The 22,430-nt window shown below is 38.3% G+C and overlaps 3 protein-coding genes across 3 annotated transcripts; all 3 read left to right on the top strand.

Moving 5' to 3' along the window:
* Window positions 1-3,284: 3,284 nt before the first annotated feature.
* Window positions 3,285-4,238, top strand: LOC113246547 (olfactory receptor 5AP2). Its single transcript, XM_026487152.2, has one exon. The coding sequence runs from the start codon at window positions 3,285-3,287 to the stop codon at window positions 4,236-4,238; it is 954 nt and encodes a 317-aa protein (XP_026342937.2).
* Window positions 4,239-9,985: 5,747 nt separating this feature from the next.
* On the top strand, window positions 9,986-10,927 carry LOC113246504 (olfactory receptor 1020-like). Its single transcript, XM_026487100.3, has one exon. It carries the CDS (start codon window positions 9,989-9,991, stop codon window positions 10,925-10,927), a length of 939 nt encoding a protein of 312 aa, XP_026342885.2. The 5' UTR covers window positions 9,986-9,988.
* A 7,610-nt stretch (window positions 10,928-18,537) lies between these two features.
* On the top strand, window positions 18,538-19,506 carry LOC125282579 (olfactory receptor 5M10-like). Its single transcript, XM_048217663.1, has one exon. It carries the CDS (start codon window positions 18,538-18,540, stop codon window positions 19,504-19,506), a length of 969 nt encoding a protein of 322 aa, XP_048073620.1.
* Window positions 19,507-22,430: the final 2,924 nt, after the last annotated feature.

Below are 22,430 nucleotides of genomic sequence, written 5' to 3'. Positions count from 1 at the left end.
TTTATTATTATTATTATTTTTAAAGATTTTATTTATTTATTTGACAGAGAGACAGCTAGCAAGAGAGGGAACACAAGCAGGGGGAGTGGGAGAGGAAGAAGCAGGCTCATAGCAGAGGAGCCCGATGTGGGGCTTGATCCCATAACGCCGGGATCACGCCCTGAGCCGAAGGCAGATGCTTAACCGCTGTACCACCCAGGCGCCCCTATTCCATATTTTAAAATATATTTTATCCTGATATAACAAACTGGGATTCTTATTTTCAAGAAAAAGTAAGAAAGAAGGCAAAGTAACTCTCTTTTGACAGGGAAGGTGTAAAGGATTTCAGTTGTCTTATCTCTATAATGGGTGAGGCCTTCAATCTGTTCTGTGTCTAGCCTTCACCTGGGAGAATTGATGAATGCCTTCTCTGAGAAGGTTTGATGTGTGTGTTGTGTTTTGTCTTTTTTGCATTGGACAGAAAGAAGCAAAAGGACCAAAAAGAAGTCAAGCAGTCCAGAAAGGTCAGGAAGAGATATAAAGGATTCTGCCCAAGTAACTTACTGACCTGAAGAAAAATCCACAACGCTGTACCTTTCTCCAACTACCCATACACCCAAAGCTCCAAGAGCACTGAGAGGCTGAGAAGGTATGTTAAATAAATTCTCTGTCTATTTTTCTTGTTATGAGATTTTTAAGTCATTAAGAGGCATATAAGCAGCAGTAAATAATAGGATTTGAAGGCCTTTTTAATTGCCAGAAATTCTCAGGGAATCTCACTATTGTTTTCAGAAACTCCTAGGAATTGAAAACGTTTGTTAGGAATCTCTGGACTGATGACTGCAAAATCTCAGCAAGGGGGTTATGGGTATATTTTTCAGGGTTGAGGGGTATATTTTCCAGGGTTGAGGGGAGATGGTAGCATGCAATTCATAGCAGCAGATGTAAAACAAGCGGGATTTTGCTAATAATGCAAATTAATGCATGCAAATTCTAAGATAGACATTTTTAGCAACTGCAACTATATTTTCTCTCTAGGAGATATATAGATTTTTTTCTTTCTGTTGCTAAATTATTCTGGCATATTAATGAAGCCCTGATAATTACAATAGCAATTTATTCTGTATATTAGCGCTCACATTTGTTATTGAGGGGGTCATTCTCAATGATCTCAAATGCTAAGAGAATGAGAGTTGCATTAGCTGGGTATAAATTAGATTCCATTAGGTTAATTCTGTAACTCTGGGAGAGTCACAGATCTTTTGTGCCTCCCATTTCTCATGTGCAAAATGAGGATTATAATACTGCCGATCTCATAGGACTTAAATAAAATATTGCAGGAAAAATACTTAACACAGTGCCTGTAGAGCATAGGGAATGCTCAACATATTAAAGTATCTTAGTACTTTATTTGTTGTTACCTTTGTGTCTCTAGCGCGTGCGCACACACACACACACACATACACGTGTTGCATTTTATTTATTTATTTTTCACTATTGCTGATAGAATAATCCTCTCAGGGAAAGTTTCTGATTGAAGATGAGAGAAAAAGATCCATTCCTTCTTTTTATTTCCTTCTGGAGATGCTGTTCTTTGAAATTCAAACAGCAAGATTATTCCAAGGGAGAGGACCAGGCTGTATATCTGTCCTGTGAAACAGAGAGATGGGCAATGCAGTGTTGAGGAACAACAAATAATTTGGCATCAAACCCAGGATTGTTCTGGCCCCACATTCACCACCAATTAGCCAAGAAAGCCCTACACTTCACTGATCTCATCTAACAAAAGATAATCTTATTAACACTTTTAGGATAATACCCGCTTATCACCCTCACTGATTTGTGGGGCAGCTAGGATACGATAATGGGTGCACTGACAGTTTGACAGCCTTACAACACTGTATAACAATGCCGGGTTTATCATGGGTGAAGGTATTGAGCCCCTATCTGATGGAAACCGGCTGGAACAGAACACCGATGGGCACTTCTGCATATGGCAGGGTCTGTGAGAATGGGACAAGTTCCTGCCCACTCTTCCCCCCAACCGGGCTCAAGAGATCCATTATCTCCAGTGTTAGCACAGATATTGGGTTACTTTGGTCCCATATTTTAATTTTAGACAGTATCAAATAACTTCCTGCTGTGAATGATAAAGGATTTAACACTTGGAGCTATGACTGGACAGTTAGCCCAGGACAGTCATCTACTGTTCAATAATCTGAGGTCACGGAAGGGGTAGGGGATTGGATTTGAAGTGGGGAAGAGTTCCCCTGGAGTTCTTGCCCGAACTTTTACTTGGAAGCTCTAGGCTGGATTTTCTTTTTTCCTTTCATCCTGCTTTCTCCCCCTTTCCTTCCTTCCTTCCTTCCTTCCTTCCTTCCTTCCTTCCTTCCTTCCTTCCTTCCTTCCTTCCTTCCTTCCTTCCATCCTGTATTTGGCTTTTTTGTTCTTTACAGGGGGTGAATCTTATTTGCATTTAGATGACCTGGCAGTGTATTATTCTCCCAAGTCAGCATTGGGACTGGAACATTCCACATGCTCCTGCTGCTGTTTTCTGGTTCTGGTATGATCCTGGGGATCTGAGTGTTAAGTAGAGGTTCTCGCTGCTGTGGCTTATTCTATTCCTTTCACCTCATTCTTGCAATCAAATTCTCTAAATATTGGAGGGAATTATTCAAAGTTCTCAATACTTAATAGACAGTTTCCCCCACTCGCCCTGTAGATGGTAATACTGGGAAATTCCAGCAGGGTAGCAACCATGCTAGTCACATGCGAAGTTTCTCTGTTTCTTTCCTTGGAATATCAATTTTTAAAGTTCCCCCATCCCCAGAATATTCAACTCTTTCCTTCTTGTTTGGTACTTCTGATGAATTTAATTACTTTCATTATTTTTTACTCATTCCATTAAAACTGTAGAGGAATAGGCAGTGGCCTGAACTCATTTGCCGTCTTTCTCTAGAAGTTGTGCCTAGAGGGAATATATTAATATATCAATTAATTTATTTACCATAAATAATGAAGAGAGATACATCTTAAGGATAAGTTCCTATAATTATCTAATAAATAGTTAATGCTAAAAGTGCTTTTAGTTAATGGATCTATTAAGTTACTCATCGCATGGTCATTAGTTAATAGGCCATACACCTAGAACTTAACACAGTCTTTTGATGTCTTTTGACTTGACACTTTGACAAAACACTTCTAGAATTTCTATGTATATATGTTAATAAAAAGATGCTTATGTCTCTGCCATGTTTTCATCTGACCAAATGCCATGTTCCATCTTCTCTCTTATTGCAGCTGAAATGACCAGATACATGAACAAGGTCCAAGGCAGAAATCAAACAGAAGTGACAGAATTTATCCTCTTAGGCCTCTCGGACAATTCAGATCTACAAATTGTCCTCTTTGGATTGTTTCTATTAATCTATATGGCAACCATGGTGGGTAATTTGGGGATGATTGTGTTAATTAAGATTGATCCCTGTCTCCACACCCCCATGTACTTCTTTCTCAGCAGCCTCTCTTTTGTTGATGCCTCTTACTCTTCTTCCGTCACTCCTAAGATGCTGGTGAACCTTGTGGCTGAGAATAAAGCCATTTCTTTTAATGGATGTGCTGCCCAGTTCTACTTCTTTGGCTCCTTCTTGGGGACTGAATGCTTTCTGTTGGCCATGATGGCATATGACCGCTATGCAGCCATTTGGAACCCTCTGCTATACTCAGTTCTCATGTCTGGGAAAATCTGCTTCTTGCTAGTAGCTACGTCTTTCCTTGCAGGTTTTGGGAATGCAGCCATACACACAGGAATGACTTTCAGATTGTCCTTTTGCGGCTCTAATAGGATCAACCATTTCTACTGTGACACCCCACCCCTGCTCAAACTCTCTTGCTCTGACACTCGCATCAATGGCATTGTGATCATGGCTTTCTCCAGTTTTAATGTCATCAGTTGTGTTATGATTGTTCTCATTTCCTACCTCTGTATCCTCATTGCCATCTTGAGGATGCCCTCTTTAGAAGGCAGGCACAAAGCCTTCTCCACCTGTGCCTCCCACCTCATGGCTGTCACCATATTCTTTGGGACAATTCTCTTCATGTATTTGCGCCCTACATCTAGCTATTCGATGGAACAGGACAAGATTGTCTCTGTATTTTATACAGTAGTAATCCCTATGCTAAACCCCCTCATTTACAGTTTGAAAAATAAGGATGTGAAAGGGGCCTTAAAGAAGATCTTACAGAAACACAGACTGTAAAGCCATGTTACATATCATCCTGTTATGCAGAAGAAAATATGTTTTCATATTAATTTTATTGTCTGGTTGCTTAAGCTCTTTGTGTGTGTGTGTGTGTGTTAAAGTAGATTGCTTAAAATGAGGTATACTTCTAAATCTTCCGGTGTCTTAAATGTGTATTCATGGGCCTATATGATGAATAAACATAGTGGGGGAGGTTGGTGCTTGGTAAAGTACCAAAATACTCGGTTTTCACTGACCTGGGTTTAAGTTCCAATTCCAATATTTAGCTTTTCCTGATCTATGTATGTCTTTGGGATCTGGGCAAACAGATTCTGAGACAGATATTTGTATGCATGCAGGAGGTGCAGTGGAGAACATTCCCAGGAGCAATACCTAGAAGGCTAGAAGGGAATGAGGGAAGCAGGGCTGAGTCCATAGGAGTTGAACAGTGATGGAGCTGCATAGAGTAGTCATCCAATTCCACTTGCAGCTCTGTGGCCAAGATGATTCTTCAGAGATAGCCCAAATTGTGGGGGGGAAAAAAAAAGACCAGGTGTTTGTACCTTCAAAATGACCAGTTTTGGAAATGGCTCATCCACTTGGGCATGGGCATTCCTTTCAGCAGGGGCGATTCCCAGAGTGGAACTCGGCTGTGAAGTGTCAGTTGCCATTGCACTTGGAAGCTGAGAAAATAAGTGCTTCAATCCTGAAAGGCAAATCTGGGTGGTATGCCACAGCATCCGTCATAAATAATAACACTACTCTACTCACAGGGATGTCAAGAATACCAAACAAGATATGAGGAGGAGTCTTATCAGAGGTTATAATATGGGTACCACAGCAATAATGGGGTAGCGTTTTACTGATTTTGTAAAGTAACTGGAATATCATGAGGGTAGTGAACGATGTAATTTCACTCTTAATCGTCAACCCTCCCAGAGTTTTGCATAATTTTCAATAAACATTTACTGAAAGTAAATTATTTATCTATTGTTCACTGTAGTGGGGGAGGGGGCTGTCAATGTAGGAGCAATGGGGAAACTGCCTTCTCCAATGAGATGACGTGTCAAAGGAGGCCTGATGATTTGGAATAGGGTAAATGTCTGCTCGCTATTTCTTTCCATCCCGCTATCCTCTGCAGACCTTGAGGGAGAACACCAGGGCTCCTCATGATCCAAGTAAGACCACTTTACCACAACCACCCCCTGCCCCGCAAATTGGTTAGAGACCACAAAGGATGTATTAACTCATCCTGTCCACTCTGAGTAGTTCCATCCTCCTATAACTTCCATTTTCAAGTGTTAATCAAAATTTCTCTCAACGACATTCAAAACTGTATCATGCTTGATATCCTCCTTCATGTCCCCTTTTGCTCTAACTCATAAAGTATAATATCTATCCTTCAGCTGCTTCTTATTCACCAACGTAAGAAAAGTGGCACTTGATCAATATTCATCACTACTCATTGCCCAACTGAAATTCCGTGGTCCATTAGGTAATGACTCATTCTCAATCACCCTCATTTCCATGATTCTACTGTCTCTCCATTCTGCTCATCTGATTAAATTTGAACTTAGTGAAACTTGTTTCTTTGTTCTGTCCTCCACTGAAGCTGCTTATTGCAATTAGAGATAAACTTTCAGTACCCCATTGTCTGTTGCTGATCTTGTGTCATGCTTCTTCCTCCAAAATAAAAACAATTAGATAAGGTCATACCCATCTTACCATCACTAATCTTTCTACACATACTTTTATTCCCACTTATCATATGGATAATGTGTCCCTTGCTTCTTTCACATTTTTGGAGCTTTCCATGAACTTAACTTCAGAAATTGTATTTCTACTCTCCCCAACCACTGGTTTCTCAAACTCTACTGGAGTGTTCTCATTTCTTTATAAACATCATCTAGTATCACCCTTCTAAATAATTTCTTTGGCTGAAAGTCCTGTCCAGTCATCAACTTATTTCTCTCTCTCTCTTTACAATGAATCTTTCAAAAGAACTACCTCTGGTCCTTGTCCTTATTTCCTCAAATTCCATTACATGTTCCAATTGTATTTCTGTACCACTTCTCCATTAAATCCAACCTTGTCATGGACACATGAGAGCTTAACATTATTGCCTCTAAATATTGCTCTTCTATCATACTTGTACTTGGTATCTCAAGAGAATTTGCCATCATTAATTTTTTCAACTACCCAAAAAAACACACATTTTTAGATTTCTATGCCACTTCAGTCTTCTGATTTTCCTTCTCCTTCCACTGCCACTTTTTCCTAGGTAACTGTGATAGCTTTTCCTCCTCCTCCTCATGTTAACTTCCAAATTGGAGCCAAAGACTTAATCCTTTACATTAGTTCATGGTACATTAGTTCTCCATCCCGTTCCCACTTTTTAGGTGATCTCAGAAGTCTGCAGTGATTCCAGAATCCACATGTCTAGCCATGATTTCTCACTTGAGTTCCAGATTCATATATTGAATTGACAACCTGGCATCTGGGGACTCTGGACACATGAAAGGATTACAAAATAAGCTTTCTGCACTTAGTTATCATACTCAAACACCTGTAGACTGATCACATCTTTTGTACTATGAGGAGGGTCTGTACCTTAACATCACACCTATGTGTCATTGAGTTTAAAATATCCTTCTCCATGGTATCTTATAAGTTGTATCTTCTGCTATATACCTCAGTTTGTGCTTGGAATAAGAAAATAGACACCCTTTAAAACTTTACCCATAATCCATCCAAAGATTATTCATAGATATACAAAACTCTGCATACATTTAATGTATATAATTTGTTGTATTTGGGCATACACACACTTCAATAAAACTGGTAAACTATTAATGGAAAAACTAGCATGTAACCTGTACTGGAGCTTTAATAGGTAAAAAAATTAAATTTCTGATCTCCTGATACTTCTTCTGATCTCCTTATATTTGAGTGAGGAAGACTTTATTGTCTATACCAAATTTGCATGTGTGTGTGCATAGAGGTGTTAGGGATGTGTGTGTGTGTGTGTGTGTGTGTGTTTGACATGGGTATGAGTGGTGTTTTGAAGAATAGTGAAGCAGGCAATAAAATAGGGAATGGTGGCATCAGAGAGGAGCTTTCTGTGGAAATAACATTTGAGAAGGATTGAATAAAAATAATGTCATCTGAATGTCTGTGGAAGAACATTCCAGGTATACTTACAGTAAATATAAAGGCCCTGAGGCAAGATCCTCCCTGGTTTGTTAAAGGAATAGTAAGGAGACAACATATACGTTGACCGATGTGAACAAATGAAAGAAGGAAAATAATTTCAATCAGGAAGGTGTTTGGGAAGGAGTGACTGATCAAATAAGTCTGGTAGTTCATGAATAGGCTTTGGACTTCACTTTTTCCCATCATCCTGCAGTAGCCATCCAACCCCAATTCCAGAATGCAAGCTCCATGAAGGAATGAACAAGATGGATTTTTTGGCTTCTCTACCAGTACCAAGGAATCTTGTATGCTCCATAACACAAGTCTACTAAATATTTGTTGAACTAATCAATTAATTAATGCACCAAGAGCCGTATTCTAGTAGAAATGAATAGCAACCATATTTTAAGTGAAATTCTGAAGTTTGGAGGCAGGATCTCATCAATCTCATACCATTTAATTCAATGTTATGCTCAATGGAGTCTCAAGATGAAATAATTTTTGTACCTCTCTCAATGCCTAACTTACTCTCTGGGGTATAAAGTGGTTCACTGGGGAGAAAGTAGTCCCATTATCTCAGTGGAAAACAAATGCATGTTTTAATTTTGGATTAGCACAGTTCGATTTTTAGTGTTTTTCAGAGACTAAATCTCAAGAGGATCATCACAGACTTAATAAGGCTGACTGTCTGCTTTGATCCAGAAGCAGCATTTTCTACTCTTTGTTGAATTAATTAACCATGTCTTAATTCTGTCATAGCTAGATCTCTTATACCACTTCCATTTTCATCAAAGCTATAAATTTCGCATTGTAAGACAGAAAACGTGTATTCCTCCCAAAAGCAATAAAACACAGCTAAACTAATAACCACTACTGGTGAATATTAAGGACAAAGGTAAGATAATATGATTGCTCTCAAAGTGTTCAGCTATAGAAAGTTTCCAAGAGAACTCAAAAAGCATCAAGTAATTAAAGATCTCAATTAAGATATGTCTGAAACACTAAATTTAGTGTTCCCAACTAAAAGAATTCGGATTTTGTCTTTAGACGACAGAGATTTAAGATCACTAAAAACAAATGAGAATTTTATAGAATATTCAGCATATACAGACACATACATACATGAATATATATATATATATATATATATATATATGTATATCCATGTGTATATATACATATGTGTCTGTGTACAAAACAGAAATTTAGTTAACTTTTTGTAGCAAGAATGCCATATATAATGCAAGTATGTTTGTATATGCATAAAGTAGAGCTCTACAGAATTTTAAATTGGTTATTTTACAGGGTAAGGTTTTTGCTGACTTTGAAGATAGATCAGTTAAAAGACTGTTGCAGTAATCTAGGTGAAAGATAATGTTGGCTCCGGACTTGGTAGGAATGGAGGTGGTAGGAGGTAGTTGATACAGATGTTTTGAAGGTAGAGCCAACATAATTATCTGATAGACTGGTATTATAGTGTGTGAGAAAGAGAAGAGATCAATTTCTTCAATACTTATCTATTTATTTAATTTCATCTGGGCAAATGAAAGTACAAAGTTGTTATTGACTTGAGATAAAGAATGCTATGTTTGGTGCAAATTAGGGTTGGGCATGAGGACTTCAGCTTTGGGTCAAGCTGAGTTGTTATTTGATATTAATGTGGAGATGTGAGTAAGCAGTTGAATTATAAGTCTGAAATTTGGAAAAAAGTCAGGGCTGGAGATATAAATGCAGGAGTTTAAGGTATATAGGTGGTAATTAAATTTACAAAATCAAATCATCACCAAGGTCGAGTCTAAATAGGAAAGGGAGAAAGGTTAAGGACTGAGCTACCTCAACCTTAGGGGTCAGAGAGAAGAGGAGGAGTAAGCAGAGACTGAAAAGGAGCAACCCACATGGTAGGAGGAAAATTCAGGGTCTGGTATTCTGGAACATAAGAGAAGAAAGTCTTTCAAGGAGTAGTAAGAAATCAACTCTGTCAAATGTTATTGATAGATCAAAAAGATGAGGAATGAGAATTGACCACGGGATTTGGCAACATAAAGACTCCTGATGCCTTAGACAAGAGATATTTCATGGAATAATAGGGCACAAGCCTGGTAAGAGTAGGCTTGAGAGGAAAGAGGAAGAGCAGAATTGCATACAGCAAGGATATTCAACTATATTGTATGTTTAATTGCCAAGATAAATGCAAGGAATTGGATCATAGGAAGTGAAGGCAGTAGGACCAAAGGAGGAGGAGAGAAAAGTTGGGAGATAAGGTAGGATATGGACAAACAGGGTCGATTGTCAAAGACTTCACACCCATATACATATACACACACACACACACACACACACACATATTAATTTTAAATAAGATGGGTTACTGAATTTACTTAAGGAATTTCTTTTCACTGCTATAAGAAAATAAAGAGCTTTAATACACAAGTTCTCAGGGCATTCTTAGAGTTAATCATACATACAGCAGAGAATGAACTATTTTATTTTCTTGGTATTTTTTTTCTTTGTACAATTTATTCCCTTGGCTTCTTTCTGGTTGTACAGCAAATGAAACATCATTCTGAGACAAAGATATGAGCAACCATACGACAGTGACTGAATTTATTCTCATGGGATTCAGGAATCATCCAGAACTACAGTGCCTTCTTTTTATGGTGTTTCTAGTCATCTATACGATCACTGTGTTTGGAAATCTCGGCATGATCCTGTTAATCAAGACTGACCCACGTCTCCACACTCCAATGTACTTTTTCCTCAGTAACTTGTCCCTTGTTGACTTCTGTTATTCTTCTGTCATTGCCCCTAATATGCTAGTGAATTTCTGGGTGCAGAACCCAGTCATTTCATTTCATGGATGTGCCACTCAATTTTTCTTTTTTGGTTGCTTTGCTGGCATTGAGGGTTTCTTGTTGGCCGTGATGGCCTATGACCGTTATGTGGCCATCTGCAAGCCTCTTCTTTACACAGTTACTATGTCCCCGCATCTTAATGTCCTTCTGGTGTTGGCCACGTATCTTGCAGGTTTTCTGAATGCTGCCATTCACACTGGCTTCACCTTTCAGCTGTCTTTCTGCCACTCAAATGTCATCAACCACTTTTTCTGTGACACTCCGCCCCTCCTGAAACTCTCTTGTTCTGATACACGTGTCAATGAAGTTGTCATTTTTGCTTTTGCCAGTTTCAATGAACTGAGCTGCCTCCTGATTATTCTCATTTCATATCTGTACATCCTTGTTGCCATCTTGAGGATCCATTCTGCCCAAGGGAGGCACAAAGCCTTCTCCACCTGCGCTTCCCACTGGATGGTGGTCACTATCTTCTTTGGCACAATTCTGTTCATGTATCTGCGCCCCAGCTCCAGCTACTCAATGGACCAAGACAAAGTGGTATCTGTGTTTTATACAGTGGTTATCCCCATGTTAAATCCTCTCATCTACAGTCTGAGAAACAAGGAGGTCAAAACTTCCTTAGGTAAAATTTTTAAAACAACCTCTTTTTACTTCTGTATTTAGAATCAGCAAAGTATGGGATTTTAGGAGCATAGAAATGACAAAATCCACTTCTATTCACCCTTGCTCCATTTTATTGTGTCATGAGTTTTACTGTTGTCATTTTTGATAGTGGAGATGGACCAAATGTCCTGGCATCCTGGGGAATATGGCGACTCTGTATAAATCCCACTAATTCCACAGAAACCTATGTGCTTGAAAATAATCAAATATCACATTACGACTCCCTGTTCAGAGGCATAAAACACAGTAGAAAAATTGGTGAGATAGAGAAAGACTGAAATAGCAGGAGGGATAACACCATCTTTTTCCCCAGTTGATGGCTCCATGATTGAAAGGTGGTGTATGTAAAATGCAAAGGACAGGTAATAAGGACTAGGCTGATCCAGACTTGTCTAGAGGACCCAAATAGGGCGTAGAGACTGCTTCTTATCCCCAGTGAACCAGAAAAAAATATTAGAACTTAATCCTGACAGAGGTGCTGAAGTTAAGCATTTCTTCTTTTTAAAGATTTATTTATTTATTTTTAGAAAGTGAGAGAGAGAGACAGCATGAGCTAGAGGGCCAGGGGGAGAGGGAGAGAGAACCTCAGGCAGACTCCACATTGAGCATGGAGCCGACATGGGGGTGGATCTCATGACACTGAGATCATGACCTGAGTTGAAACCAAGAGTTGGACACTTAACCGACTGAGCCACCCAGGAGCCCCCAAAAGTCAAGCATTTCTGACCTGGAAAAGTAAACTGGATCACTGAGGGAATGATGGGAACAAATCATAAGGTAAATATAAGCGGGAATCACAGAACAAGAACACCAAGGATCTGTAGAGCAGAGGTTTCTGAACTTAGGAAAGAAGTATTCTTTATAATTCCTGTAGGGAAAGTGTCATGTCGTTTGATCTCTGAATGGGTAAGCAGTTCAAGCTTAAAGAGCTAGGGCAGGATACATAGGCTTTGCCTAATGCCTTAGCAAATAACTGTAGATATCTATTTTACCACTGACTGCAATTACATTGGGACAAGTTTATTTATTTATTTATTTATTTATTTATTTATTTATTTATTAAAGATTTTATTTATTTATTAACAGAGAGAGAGACAGCCAGTGAGAGAGGGAACACAAGCAGGGGGAGTGGGAGAGGAAGAAGCAGGCTCCCAGCGGAGGAGCCCGAGGTGGGGCTCGATCCCAGGACTCTGGGATCACGGCTTGAGCCGAAGGCAGACGCTTAACGACTGAGCCACCCAGGCGCCCCTCATTGGGACAAGTTTAAAACTTTGAGTTGGTTTGACTGGTATTTTCTTAATTGGGACATCTCCCCAGTAGAACTGGATTTTCTTTATAATGACCACTGACATGTAAGCAAAAAGTGTTTTAAACTGGTTGGAACTGGGTAAAATATACTAAGTGTGACTCTAGTATATTATTTTGCCATGGAAAGACTATCATCGTAATAAAAAAGTAGCCACTTAAAGGAGACTAAGAAATAATTTTGCTTTCATTATAGCTTAGAGTTTTTGATAAGACATTGAATCCAAATATTATCATTTTATCTTCCTTTATTCTTCATTTCAGGCATTGCATATCAAAAACACATTTTTCTTGCTTATTCAATGGTCTCTTCCTATCTCATCATTCTTTTCCTGGAGAGCTCTTCTTCTTTCAAGACACAGCTCAAATATTACCTCCTTTATAATTGCCTTGACCCTCCATCATCCTTCCTAAGGTAGACACTTACACAAGCCCATTCCTGTGATTTTGTAGATTTTGCAGCTCTAATCAAGCTCTTGGTTAGAGAAACAAATTGTAAAAATACAGTGTAATATACATATAGACTAGGGGCACCTGGGTGGCTCAGTAGGTTAAGTGGCTGACTCTTGGTTTGGGCTCAGGTCATGATCTCGGGGTCTGGGGTGGAGCCCCGCATCAGGCTGCGTGCTCAGTGGGGAATCTGCCTTAGGATTCTCTCTCTCTCTCTCTCCCTTTGCCCCTCCTTCCGCTTGCTCTCACTCTCCAATAAACAAATAAATCTTAAAAAAAAAAAAATACATAGACTAAGAGGTCCTTAAGAAGCGAAACCTCCTTATATCAACATCTCCCTGCCTTTATAAACAGGCTATCAGTAAAAGCTTTAAAATTAAGAAAGAAATCAGTCCGACTGAAGACACTGGGCGATGGAAGACAAAATGTTGCTTCTGGCATCTGGAACTAAAAGTCATCAAGAAGCACTATTTCAGAAAGTCAGTGTTAGAAAAGAAAAGTTCTGGGGCGCCTGGGTGGCACAGTGGTTAAACGTCTGCCTTCGGCTCAGGGAGTGATCCCGGCGTTATGGGATCGAGCCCCACATCAGGCTCCTCCACTATGAGCCTGCTTCTTCCTCTCCCACTCCCCCTGCTTGTGTTCCCTCTCTCGCTGGCTGTCTCTATCTCTGTCAAATAAATAAATAAATAAAATCTTTAAAAAAAGAAAAGAAAAGTCCTCTGGTAGCTGGTTGGATGGTCTGCTGGATAATGTCTTATTTCTTTTTGAAACAACTTGTCTTGTCTTCTTTGAAATTAAACATTTTAATAAACATGATATTTCAGTATCCTACATATTTCATATTACATAAAGTAGATGTGATTTCAATACAGCAATTGAGTATTCAGGACTTTTTTCAATGAAGGAACACAAAGCTACTTTGAACTAACACAGCCTGGAGTTCTTAGTGCCATGAGGTCTCTCTCTCTTTTTCTTTTTCTCCCTCTGTCTGTCTCTTGTTTCCTCTCTCATACTCTGAATTCACTTATTGTCTTTCGTAGACTTCTCACATCGTGGCCTCAATTTTCCATACTTTTAGGACAATTGCATTACGAGCAAGACTGCATCTCTGCAGAAAGGACAGCGTTGCCTGAAATGGCTCAGATATTCATCATGTGTATGCAGGCAGGGTATGTATGTATTTGCATACGTGTGTGTATGTTGGCGGTAAGGGTGGAGTCATGAAATATCAGAAGAAATCTTGCTTTATAATAGCTACTGCAGTCCACTGTACATTTACGCCACAAAATTAAATTCTTTGCCTATTCACTGCTCATTTACAGACTCCTAGTTTAGGATTTGCACTTTATGCTGTTTTCACCTCAACAGGAATGTTAAAACCAGTGTTAACTTTATTAGGAGAGGGTTTAGATGTTTTCCCACGTGATGCAATTTGTGGATTCTTACATATTTTCAACCCTGCCTATCACAGCGCATGGAATTCTGCCTATAGAAAAATACATGTATGTGCAGTGTTTTTAAAAGCGCTGGGTTGCAATAATGAACAATATTATTATATTGAAAGTGATTGATTTGAGCTTACTTTTCACATGAGGAAGTGATCAGGGTCCCCTCAACTAACAGTATTAAAGTCACTATATTTTGGCTTATTTAGCCTACTGACTGCCTACTTATTCTAATATATTTAAAAACAAACCCCGGAAGTCAGAAACTTCTTAGTATGTTAGTGATAGTTACACACAAATGTTGGGATTAGACTAGCAGTCAGGCTCTCCTCATGGGGACAGGATCAGGAAAAAAATCAGGCCACAAGGCAGCACAGAAGCATGACCTTTAGGCTAAAACTTGTCATATGCAGCTCTTGCTCCTTTGGTTTTTCTATAGTTCCTAGATTTCAGGGTTTCATGTGTTTTCCCTTTTCTCCGTTTGTCAGATTGTTTAACATGTAAATATCATGTTTTATTATACTGATCATTCAGTGTACTTGATTCTCTAAGAATATGCAATTTGTGATGATAGGATTTCGAAATGTAAATGGTCCTGCAGGCTGGGCAAAAACTCTTTGGGCCCCTATCACACAAAGAAAGCCCAGAAGTAGTTGCCTTGACAACCCCTATTCACTACTGAGAATTCTTCATTTAACTACTCCTCCCCCTTCTCTCCTTTTCATCCCCCACACCCCTTTTCCTTCCAGGCTTCAGTGACAATAGAAATAAAGACAAGAGAAGAACTAATGGATAAGCCAGATAGCATTCTGGGTTCCACCCTTGATGTAACTGTTTAAGAATTTTCTAGTAAAGAATGGGTTTGAGGAAAACCTCTCTCAGTGCTTAAACTTTTTGCTCTGTGTGTTAATCTATAGCATATAATCCATAGTATAAAAGAGCCCTTATAACATTGTACCCCAGAATTAACAGTAAATAATTAGATCTGCTGGACTCTGAAGAAAGCAAAATTTATCATTAAGTCATATTTATGAAGGTAAATTTACTCCCCATAAAATGTAGAAGTTTTAAATGTAAAGCTCAATGCAGTCTGACCAGTGTGTACAGCCAGGTAATCCTAATTCCTGTTTTCAAGGCTCCTATGTAACTGGGGAGAGGGTGTGGGAATAGAGCAAAGAGGAACTGCCGCAAAGCTCACCCTTCTTAGCAGGATTCCCTGCCATGTTTCTGGAATAAACACTCCTAGGATCGCTGCAAGGCTTTGATTAATTCCCAGAGTTCCGAAAAAGTTGCCTCAGATACTTTTTGCCAGTGTTCTTGTTTCTTTTATGCCAGAGCAGGTTTGGGGAGGTTATTACTTTACCATTTAGGAAGTTGACCCCCTCTCACTAATGTTTCTGAGATTCGTTCAGGTGCATGAGTAGTATGTTCATTTTTATTTCTGCGCAGTGTTCCGTTATATGGACATACCACAGTCTGTTTATCCATGCATCTGCCAGTATACATTTGAGTTTCTTTGAGGGCATGTATCTTCTTTTGTCTTGGATACATACTTAAGAGTAGAATTGCTGGGTCATAGTTTTGTAAGAAGGTGTAACTTTCTAAGAAATTTTATAAGAAATAACCAGTTTTCTAAAGTAGTTAAAAATTATTTTACATTCCATCAAGTGGTATATTACTGAGTAAGGAAAAGATTAAGGTAAGGCAGGGAGAGGTAGGGGGCCCCCTGACTAGGTTCTGAAACTATTCCTGGAAGACAAAAGCCCTAAGAGTGAACAAGAGATAAGGAAACGGACCAGACCACCTGGCCCCAGCTGTTAGGGGTTACACTACGGTGTAATCACAGAAAATGACCAGCCCTCGGAGAAGTAAGTCCTTAAGGGTGCTGTCAATAGTCCTTGCTCAAACCAAGATGGCACAAGAATCTCAAGGCCATGAGCTCCCTGGTCAAGCTCTCAATACAAGACCAGCCCTAGAAACCCTCAATGGTAACCCATTGGGACCCCTCTCATTCTACACAGTGCTTTTTCTTTCCTTTCTGCTCTCATCTTCACTTAATAAACTTTCACTTTACTTCACCCTTTTGTGTCCCTGAGATTCATTCTTCAAAACTGTGAGAGAAGAATTCTGCAATCCTGCAACTTTATGAGAGTTCGAGTTGCTTCCTTTTGTTACAGTCGATTCAATTCTTGCCGTGGAGGTTGGGTGTGAAGTGTTATCTCGTTGTAGCTATAATTTACATGTCTTTGACAATTATAGATATTGAAATTATTTTCATGTAGTTTTTGACCATTCACGTGTCTTCTTTTATGAATTGTCTGTTACATTTTGTTGTTGTTTCATTTTCATCAGTGAGTTATGGAGGATCTTTATGTATTCTGGATAAAGTCTTTGTCAGAATTACTCCATATGATTATTTTCTCAAGTCTGTGGCTCACCTTTCTATTTTCATCACATTATTTTTGAAGAGGGCGTGTTTTGAAATTTGGTGTCATAAAATTTATGTATTTGTTTCACGATGAATGATTTTTCTGTCCTTCCTACTTTGGTTACCTTAAAATTATGAAGACATTCTTTTATTTTTGTCCCTAGAGGACTTGTAGATTTAGTGTTACATTTAGTCCTGTGATCCACACACATTAATACTGGAGTTTTGGTGATGTTACTTTTCTCCTTCATACATTCCTTCTGCTCCTCAAATCTCTCACTGACTCCACCTCTCTTCCCCTCACTCTCATTAGATGACCTAAACTCAGTACCTAAAGAGAAACACTGACATCTCCTGATGAGAATTCTCTCATCTTTACTACACAAAAAATACAAAACTTATATATTCATATTTTCCTTCTTCCATGGTGATTAAAGGTGTTGGCTAGTTTCACTACGTGTGCTAAAGATCTCATGCACTCAGTACCAAGCAGGGTACATAGATAATAGGTTGAAATTTGGGGCTCAAAGGAGAATCTAGGATCTCAAGGCACCAAATTAAGGTTGTGTCCTTGAGGAACAAAGACTGTTTTGATTAGTTTTTCAGAATGATTTCTAAAATACTCTAGAGAATGCACCTGAGAAATACATTATAAATGTTTCCACCATGTTTTTATAAAATACAGTAAGTCAACTTTTACAGGTAGGTCATTTTCTACATTTCTTCACTAAGACTATGTTTGTTCTTCTGTATGAAGGTGAATATCCCTCCAATATGGACAAAATTAATTTCATCAATTGTACTTGATTTTTCTATTCATATGTTAATATTTTATAGCATCTCTGAAAAACCAATTATTATATGCAAGCCCTTCTGATGTATATGTGAAAACTAAGTAAAAATAGCTTTAGGCACAGCTTTTGAGGCACATTGTTTTCCAGTCATGCTTTATTTTCATAAAGCATTGAGAGAGTGGCTCCAGCTGAAAGCTAAGACCACATTTAAACATCATCTGTGCTTTTCAAAACAAATATGTTCATATATGTGTTAGTTGTTCAAAAAATGGAAACAAAAATCTCCACATTCTTCTCCAGAGAGTTGGATTCTTTATTTATTTACTGTTTAAATTATTCTTTCTTAGAAGAGCCTTCTCTGAATGTTTATCTAAAAGCATCCTACCTTCACTTTTCTTCATATTACTTGCTTCTGACACCACATTCTATAGCTTTGTCTGTGTGGTAATATCTGTTACTTCTCCTACAACATATGATTCCTGAGGATGGGGAATTTGTTTGATGCTATAAACCCAGAACTTACAACAGAAAAAAAATATTTTCAGTGTCCATGTACATGTGTGTATAAATGAGTGATAAATTCACAAAGCAGAGAGATTGACGCTCCATTCAGTACCTTCTTAGTCATATATCAAGAGATAAATTCACTAATTCAATGTCTTCTGACTAACACTAAGACATACTACTGTGGGTTTCAGGTGAAAATTCTGTAATAATTATTTCTTCTATTTTGTATCTGCAGTATAGGGTATCAGATCTGGAGGGACTCTAGAAATACAACGTCCTTTATTTTTCCATTTGAATGATACCAATGACCCCCTGCTTTTAATTCCTATACTTTCCTTTTTACAAAATTTGAAAAAAAAGTACTGAATAGGGAGTTCTCCAAGAAGTCAAGTATCAATGTGATTTTATACACCACACACACACACACACACACACACACACACACACACACACACACGTGAAAGCAAGAGCAAGAAGGAGAGAGAGATAAAGAGAAAGAGGTTACGGAGAGATGCAGGACAAAAATATGTAGATGTTCTGAAGTATTTGTTAAGAGAGAAGAGAAATTTCCTAATAATATATCAATGAGTAAATGATAAAATGGGTGGAAGAAATGCAGAATCTGGATCAGACAGGATTCCTCACTTTCTCCGCCACTCTCAGTTTTCAAGGTATAAGAAAATGACTTCCCCAAACCACACCACAGTGACAGAATTCATTCTCTTGGGACTCACCGATGACCCAGTACTAGAGAAGATCCTGTGTGGGGTGTTTCTGGTGATCTACCTGGTCACGTTGGCAGGGAATGTGTGCATGATTGTGCTGATCAGGACCAACTCCCACCTCCAAACGCCCATGTACTTCTTCCTGAGCCACCTCTCCCTTGTAGACATCTGCTATTCCTCCAATACCACTCCCAATATGCTGCACAATTTCCTCTCAGGCCAGAAGACCATCTCCTATGCTGGATGCTTCACACAGTGTCTTGTCTTCATTGCCCTGGTGATCACTGAGTTTTATATCCTTGCTTCAATGGCATTGGATCGCTATGTAGCCATCTGTAGCCCTTTACATTACAGTACCAGGATGTCCAAGAACATTTGCTTCTCTCTAGTCACGGTGTCTTATACCTGTGGTTACCTTAATGGACTCTCCCAGACACTGCTGACTTTCCACTTGTCCTTCTGTGGCTCCCTTGAAATCAACCATTTCTACTGTGCAGACCCACCTCTTCTACTGTTGGCCTGCTCCGACACCTCCGTCAAGAAGATGGCGATGCTGGTAGTTGCTGGTTTGACTCTGTCAAGCTCTCTCTTCATCATTGTGCTATCCTACCTTTTCATTATTGCAGCCATCTTGAGGATCCGTTCCGCTGAAGGCAGGAGCAAAGCCTTTTCTACTTGTGGTTCCCACTTGACAATAGTCACCCTATTTTATGGAACCCTCTTCTGTATGTACCTAAGGAGTCCATCTGAGAAGTCTGTAGAGGAGTCCAAAGTATTTGCAGTCTTTTATACGTTTTTGAGCCCCATGTTGAACCCATTGATTTATAGTCTAAGGAACAAGGATGTGATCCATGCTTTGAAGCAAATGATTAAGGGAAATCTCTTTCATAAAATTGAAATTTGGATTTCTGTTCATTTGAAGTGACCAATTGTCAATGGTAACATGGTGATTAGAAATAAATAACAGAGAGGTGCTACCAGTGGTCGAGTCCCTGTTCCAATTTCTTTTTGAGGATCGTCATCATCTAGTCTGGGGGTCATTCCCTTAACTTATAATAAACTTTCATTTTTGTGAAGCGAGGAGTTGTGTTCCCATTTCTAGCAATCAAAATGTGCTCATATCAAGATTTAGAATCCTAATTGAAAAATGTATTTGCGAATCATTAGAAAAGTACTGTATATTTTGTCTAAATAATTGTATGCATCCTTTTACTTTCTAGCTCTGAGAACCACTGTGGTTTTCAGGAACCAGTCTTTAAACTTAATTTGGCAAGTCTCTTAAACCAAAGGGCTCACCTCTTTGTAGTCTTTCTTTATATTCTTTTTATTTGCTTCTATTTGTGATTTAATTTTTTCCATTGTATAACTCTTCAGGTGAAGGCCACCTCAGAAATTCTTTAGGTATGGGATACAACAAAAATTGACATGCGCAAAAATAACCATAAGTGTCACTCAATTATAGTGAATGCTCACTTTTATATCATTATTTGTTTATTTATTTAATTTTTTTTTTTTTAGAGAGAGAGAGCATTAGTGGGGGGAGGAGCAGACAGAGAAGGAGAGAGAGAATTAGGCTCCACGCTCACCATGGAGCCTGATGTGGGGCTCTGTCCCACGACCCTGAGATCATCATGACTTGAACCAAAATCAAGAGTCGGGCACTTAACCGACTGAGCCACGCAGGTACCCTATCACTATTTACTTTAATCCTCATAAATGAATTTGTGTGAAAATTATTATCTTCATTTATCACATTTGGAGTCTTAGGCACAGAGAGATCAAATGACTTTACAGTCATTCAGCTACTAAGTAGCAAGAAGGCAAATCTCTTGATTCCAAATTCTCCTTTTCCATCTCACAGTGGTGAAACTCAGCATGCTGCTGTGCTGGGAGGTAGTGTGGGGGATAATGAAGGGATGAGGTTACTGCTCCACATGAAATCTTGGTGATTGTGATGAAGGTGTAATAGCTACTGTGGAATTCCTCTGACATTTCAGGTAAACATGATAGTTTGTATGCGATCAAAGTAGAATTTCTCACTGTTTCATGTAAAGCAGACGATTTTGATATATGGTAGATCTATTTAGACCGTGTTTTATGAATCCATTCTCCTTATTGTAAAAAGCACACATATTCATTATGAATAACTAGAAAATGCAGACAGATGTGAAGAAATAGCTTGAATCAGGGATGTCTTAACCAATGGACAATTTATGTTTATGTTTTTCCATATTTCTTCTCAGTGATTTTACATGCATGTATATTATGATAATTCATTAAACAAAATTGGGATCATATCCAAATACAAATCTGAATGTTGATTTTCACTTGATAATGTAATGTTTATGTTTAATACAGACTAAATACTTTTAGTGAACACTGTTTTTATGTAGTTTAATACTTTATAATTAAATTATCCTTGAACTTAATTATAAAAGTAACATGTTGAGTATAGAAAAGCAAATTGAAAAATACTGAAATATCTGGGGCGCCTGGGTGGCACAGTCACTTAAGCGTACAACTCATGGTTTAGGCTCAGGTCACGATCTCAGGGTCCTGACCTTGAGCCCTGTGTTAGGCTCTGCGCTCAGTGGGGAGTCTGCTTGAGATTCTCCCTCTCTCCCTCTCCTTCTGCTCCTCCTGCTTGTGCTCCTCTTTCTCCCCCCCCTTTCTCTAAAATAAATTAATAAGTAAAAGAGAAATGCTGAAATACCTATGGAAAAAAAGCAAAATTTCCCTATGATCTTTTATCTAAAGACAGCTGCTTTCAACATTTTGGTGTATTTTCTTTCATTTGGTTTATGTTGCAAACCATTATTTCATCATATCTATTCATCCTATTATTTTTAAGATTGATTCATATCTCTATGTACATATTTCTCTGTTTCTTTAGCATCAGTCTTAGAAGTGTAATTGTTGAATTACATGTTTTGAACACTTTTAAAGCTCTCGCTAAATTTTTCTATGGATAATTTTTCTCCAGAAAGCATCAGCTGTTTACATTTATGACTAGTCATGTTTGAGAGTAAATATGTCACTATATTGTTATTAAGAGTAGGAAATATCCTTTAAGGGTATGTGCTTCTTTGTCTCTCAATGGAAATTCTTTGGAAAGGAGTCTGTTTTATTTTGACAGAGGAATATTTGAAATATATACTTAACAAGTAAAGAGAATATAACAATTTGCTGATTGTCTTTCATTTCTGATGATTCCTCTCATGAAGAATATTTATATTTTTATTTGGAAAAATTTTATTTATTTTTTTGGTTTTGTAGCTGTTCTCCACCTTAAATTTAAATAAGGAGGTATCTATATTATGTTTTTCATTACCATATTTTATAGGAGTATCTTGAATTATTTTAGATACAAGTCTGTCATATTTTGTAATATTGTATGTAACTCTTTTCCTCACATTTTTAAACCATTTTTTCCTACTAGTTAATAAGCAACTCTTTGTTTATCTATTGGTTTATGACATCATCTTTATTGTACACTAAGTAAATCTATTTCTGGCCGATTCTATTCCTTTGACCAATATAAACCAAAGTCACATAATAAATATAGACTTTCAAAAGTGCTAATTTCTGGTAGATAAATTCTGTCATGTGGCTGTATTTATAATACATACTCCTTGGAAATTATTTGAAAAATATGGAAAAATACTTTAGTTTTAGTATTGTTATAGCTCGGTCCCCACATCTGATGGGGAGGTGTATGGAATCTTGGCCATAGAGAGGCCTGTTTCCCGGATGAAAGGCTATGCGTGAGTCAAGGTTTTTTTGTCAGAAAAGCACAGAGATGCTGCAGCTTATAAATCAAGAGTGAAACATTGAACTCATATTAATGTT

The sequence above is a fragment of the Ursus arctos genome, unplaced genomic scaffold (assembly GCF_023065955.2).
Source record: "Ursus arctos isolate Adak ecotype North America unplaced genomic scaffold, UrsArc2.0 scaffold_23, whole genome shotgun sequence".
Lineage (NCBI taxonomy): Eukaryota > Metazoa > Chordata > Mammalia > Carnivora > Ursidae > Ursus > Ursus arctos.
The sequence above is the reverse complement of the archived record's forward strand: the minus strand, read 5'-3'. Positions and strand labels throughout refer to the sequence as shown.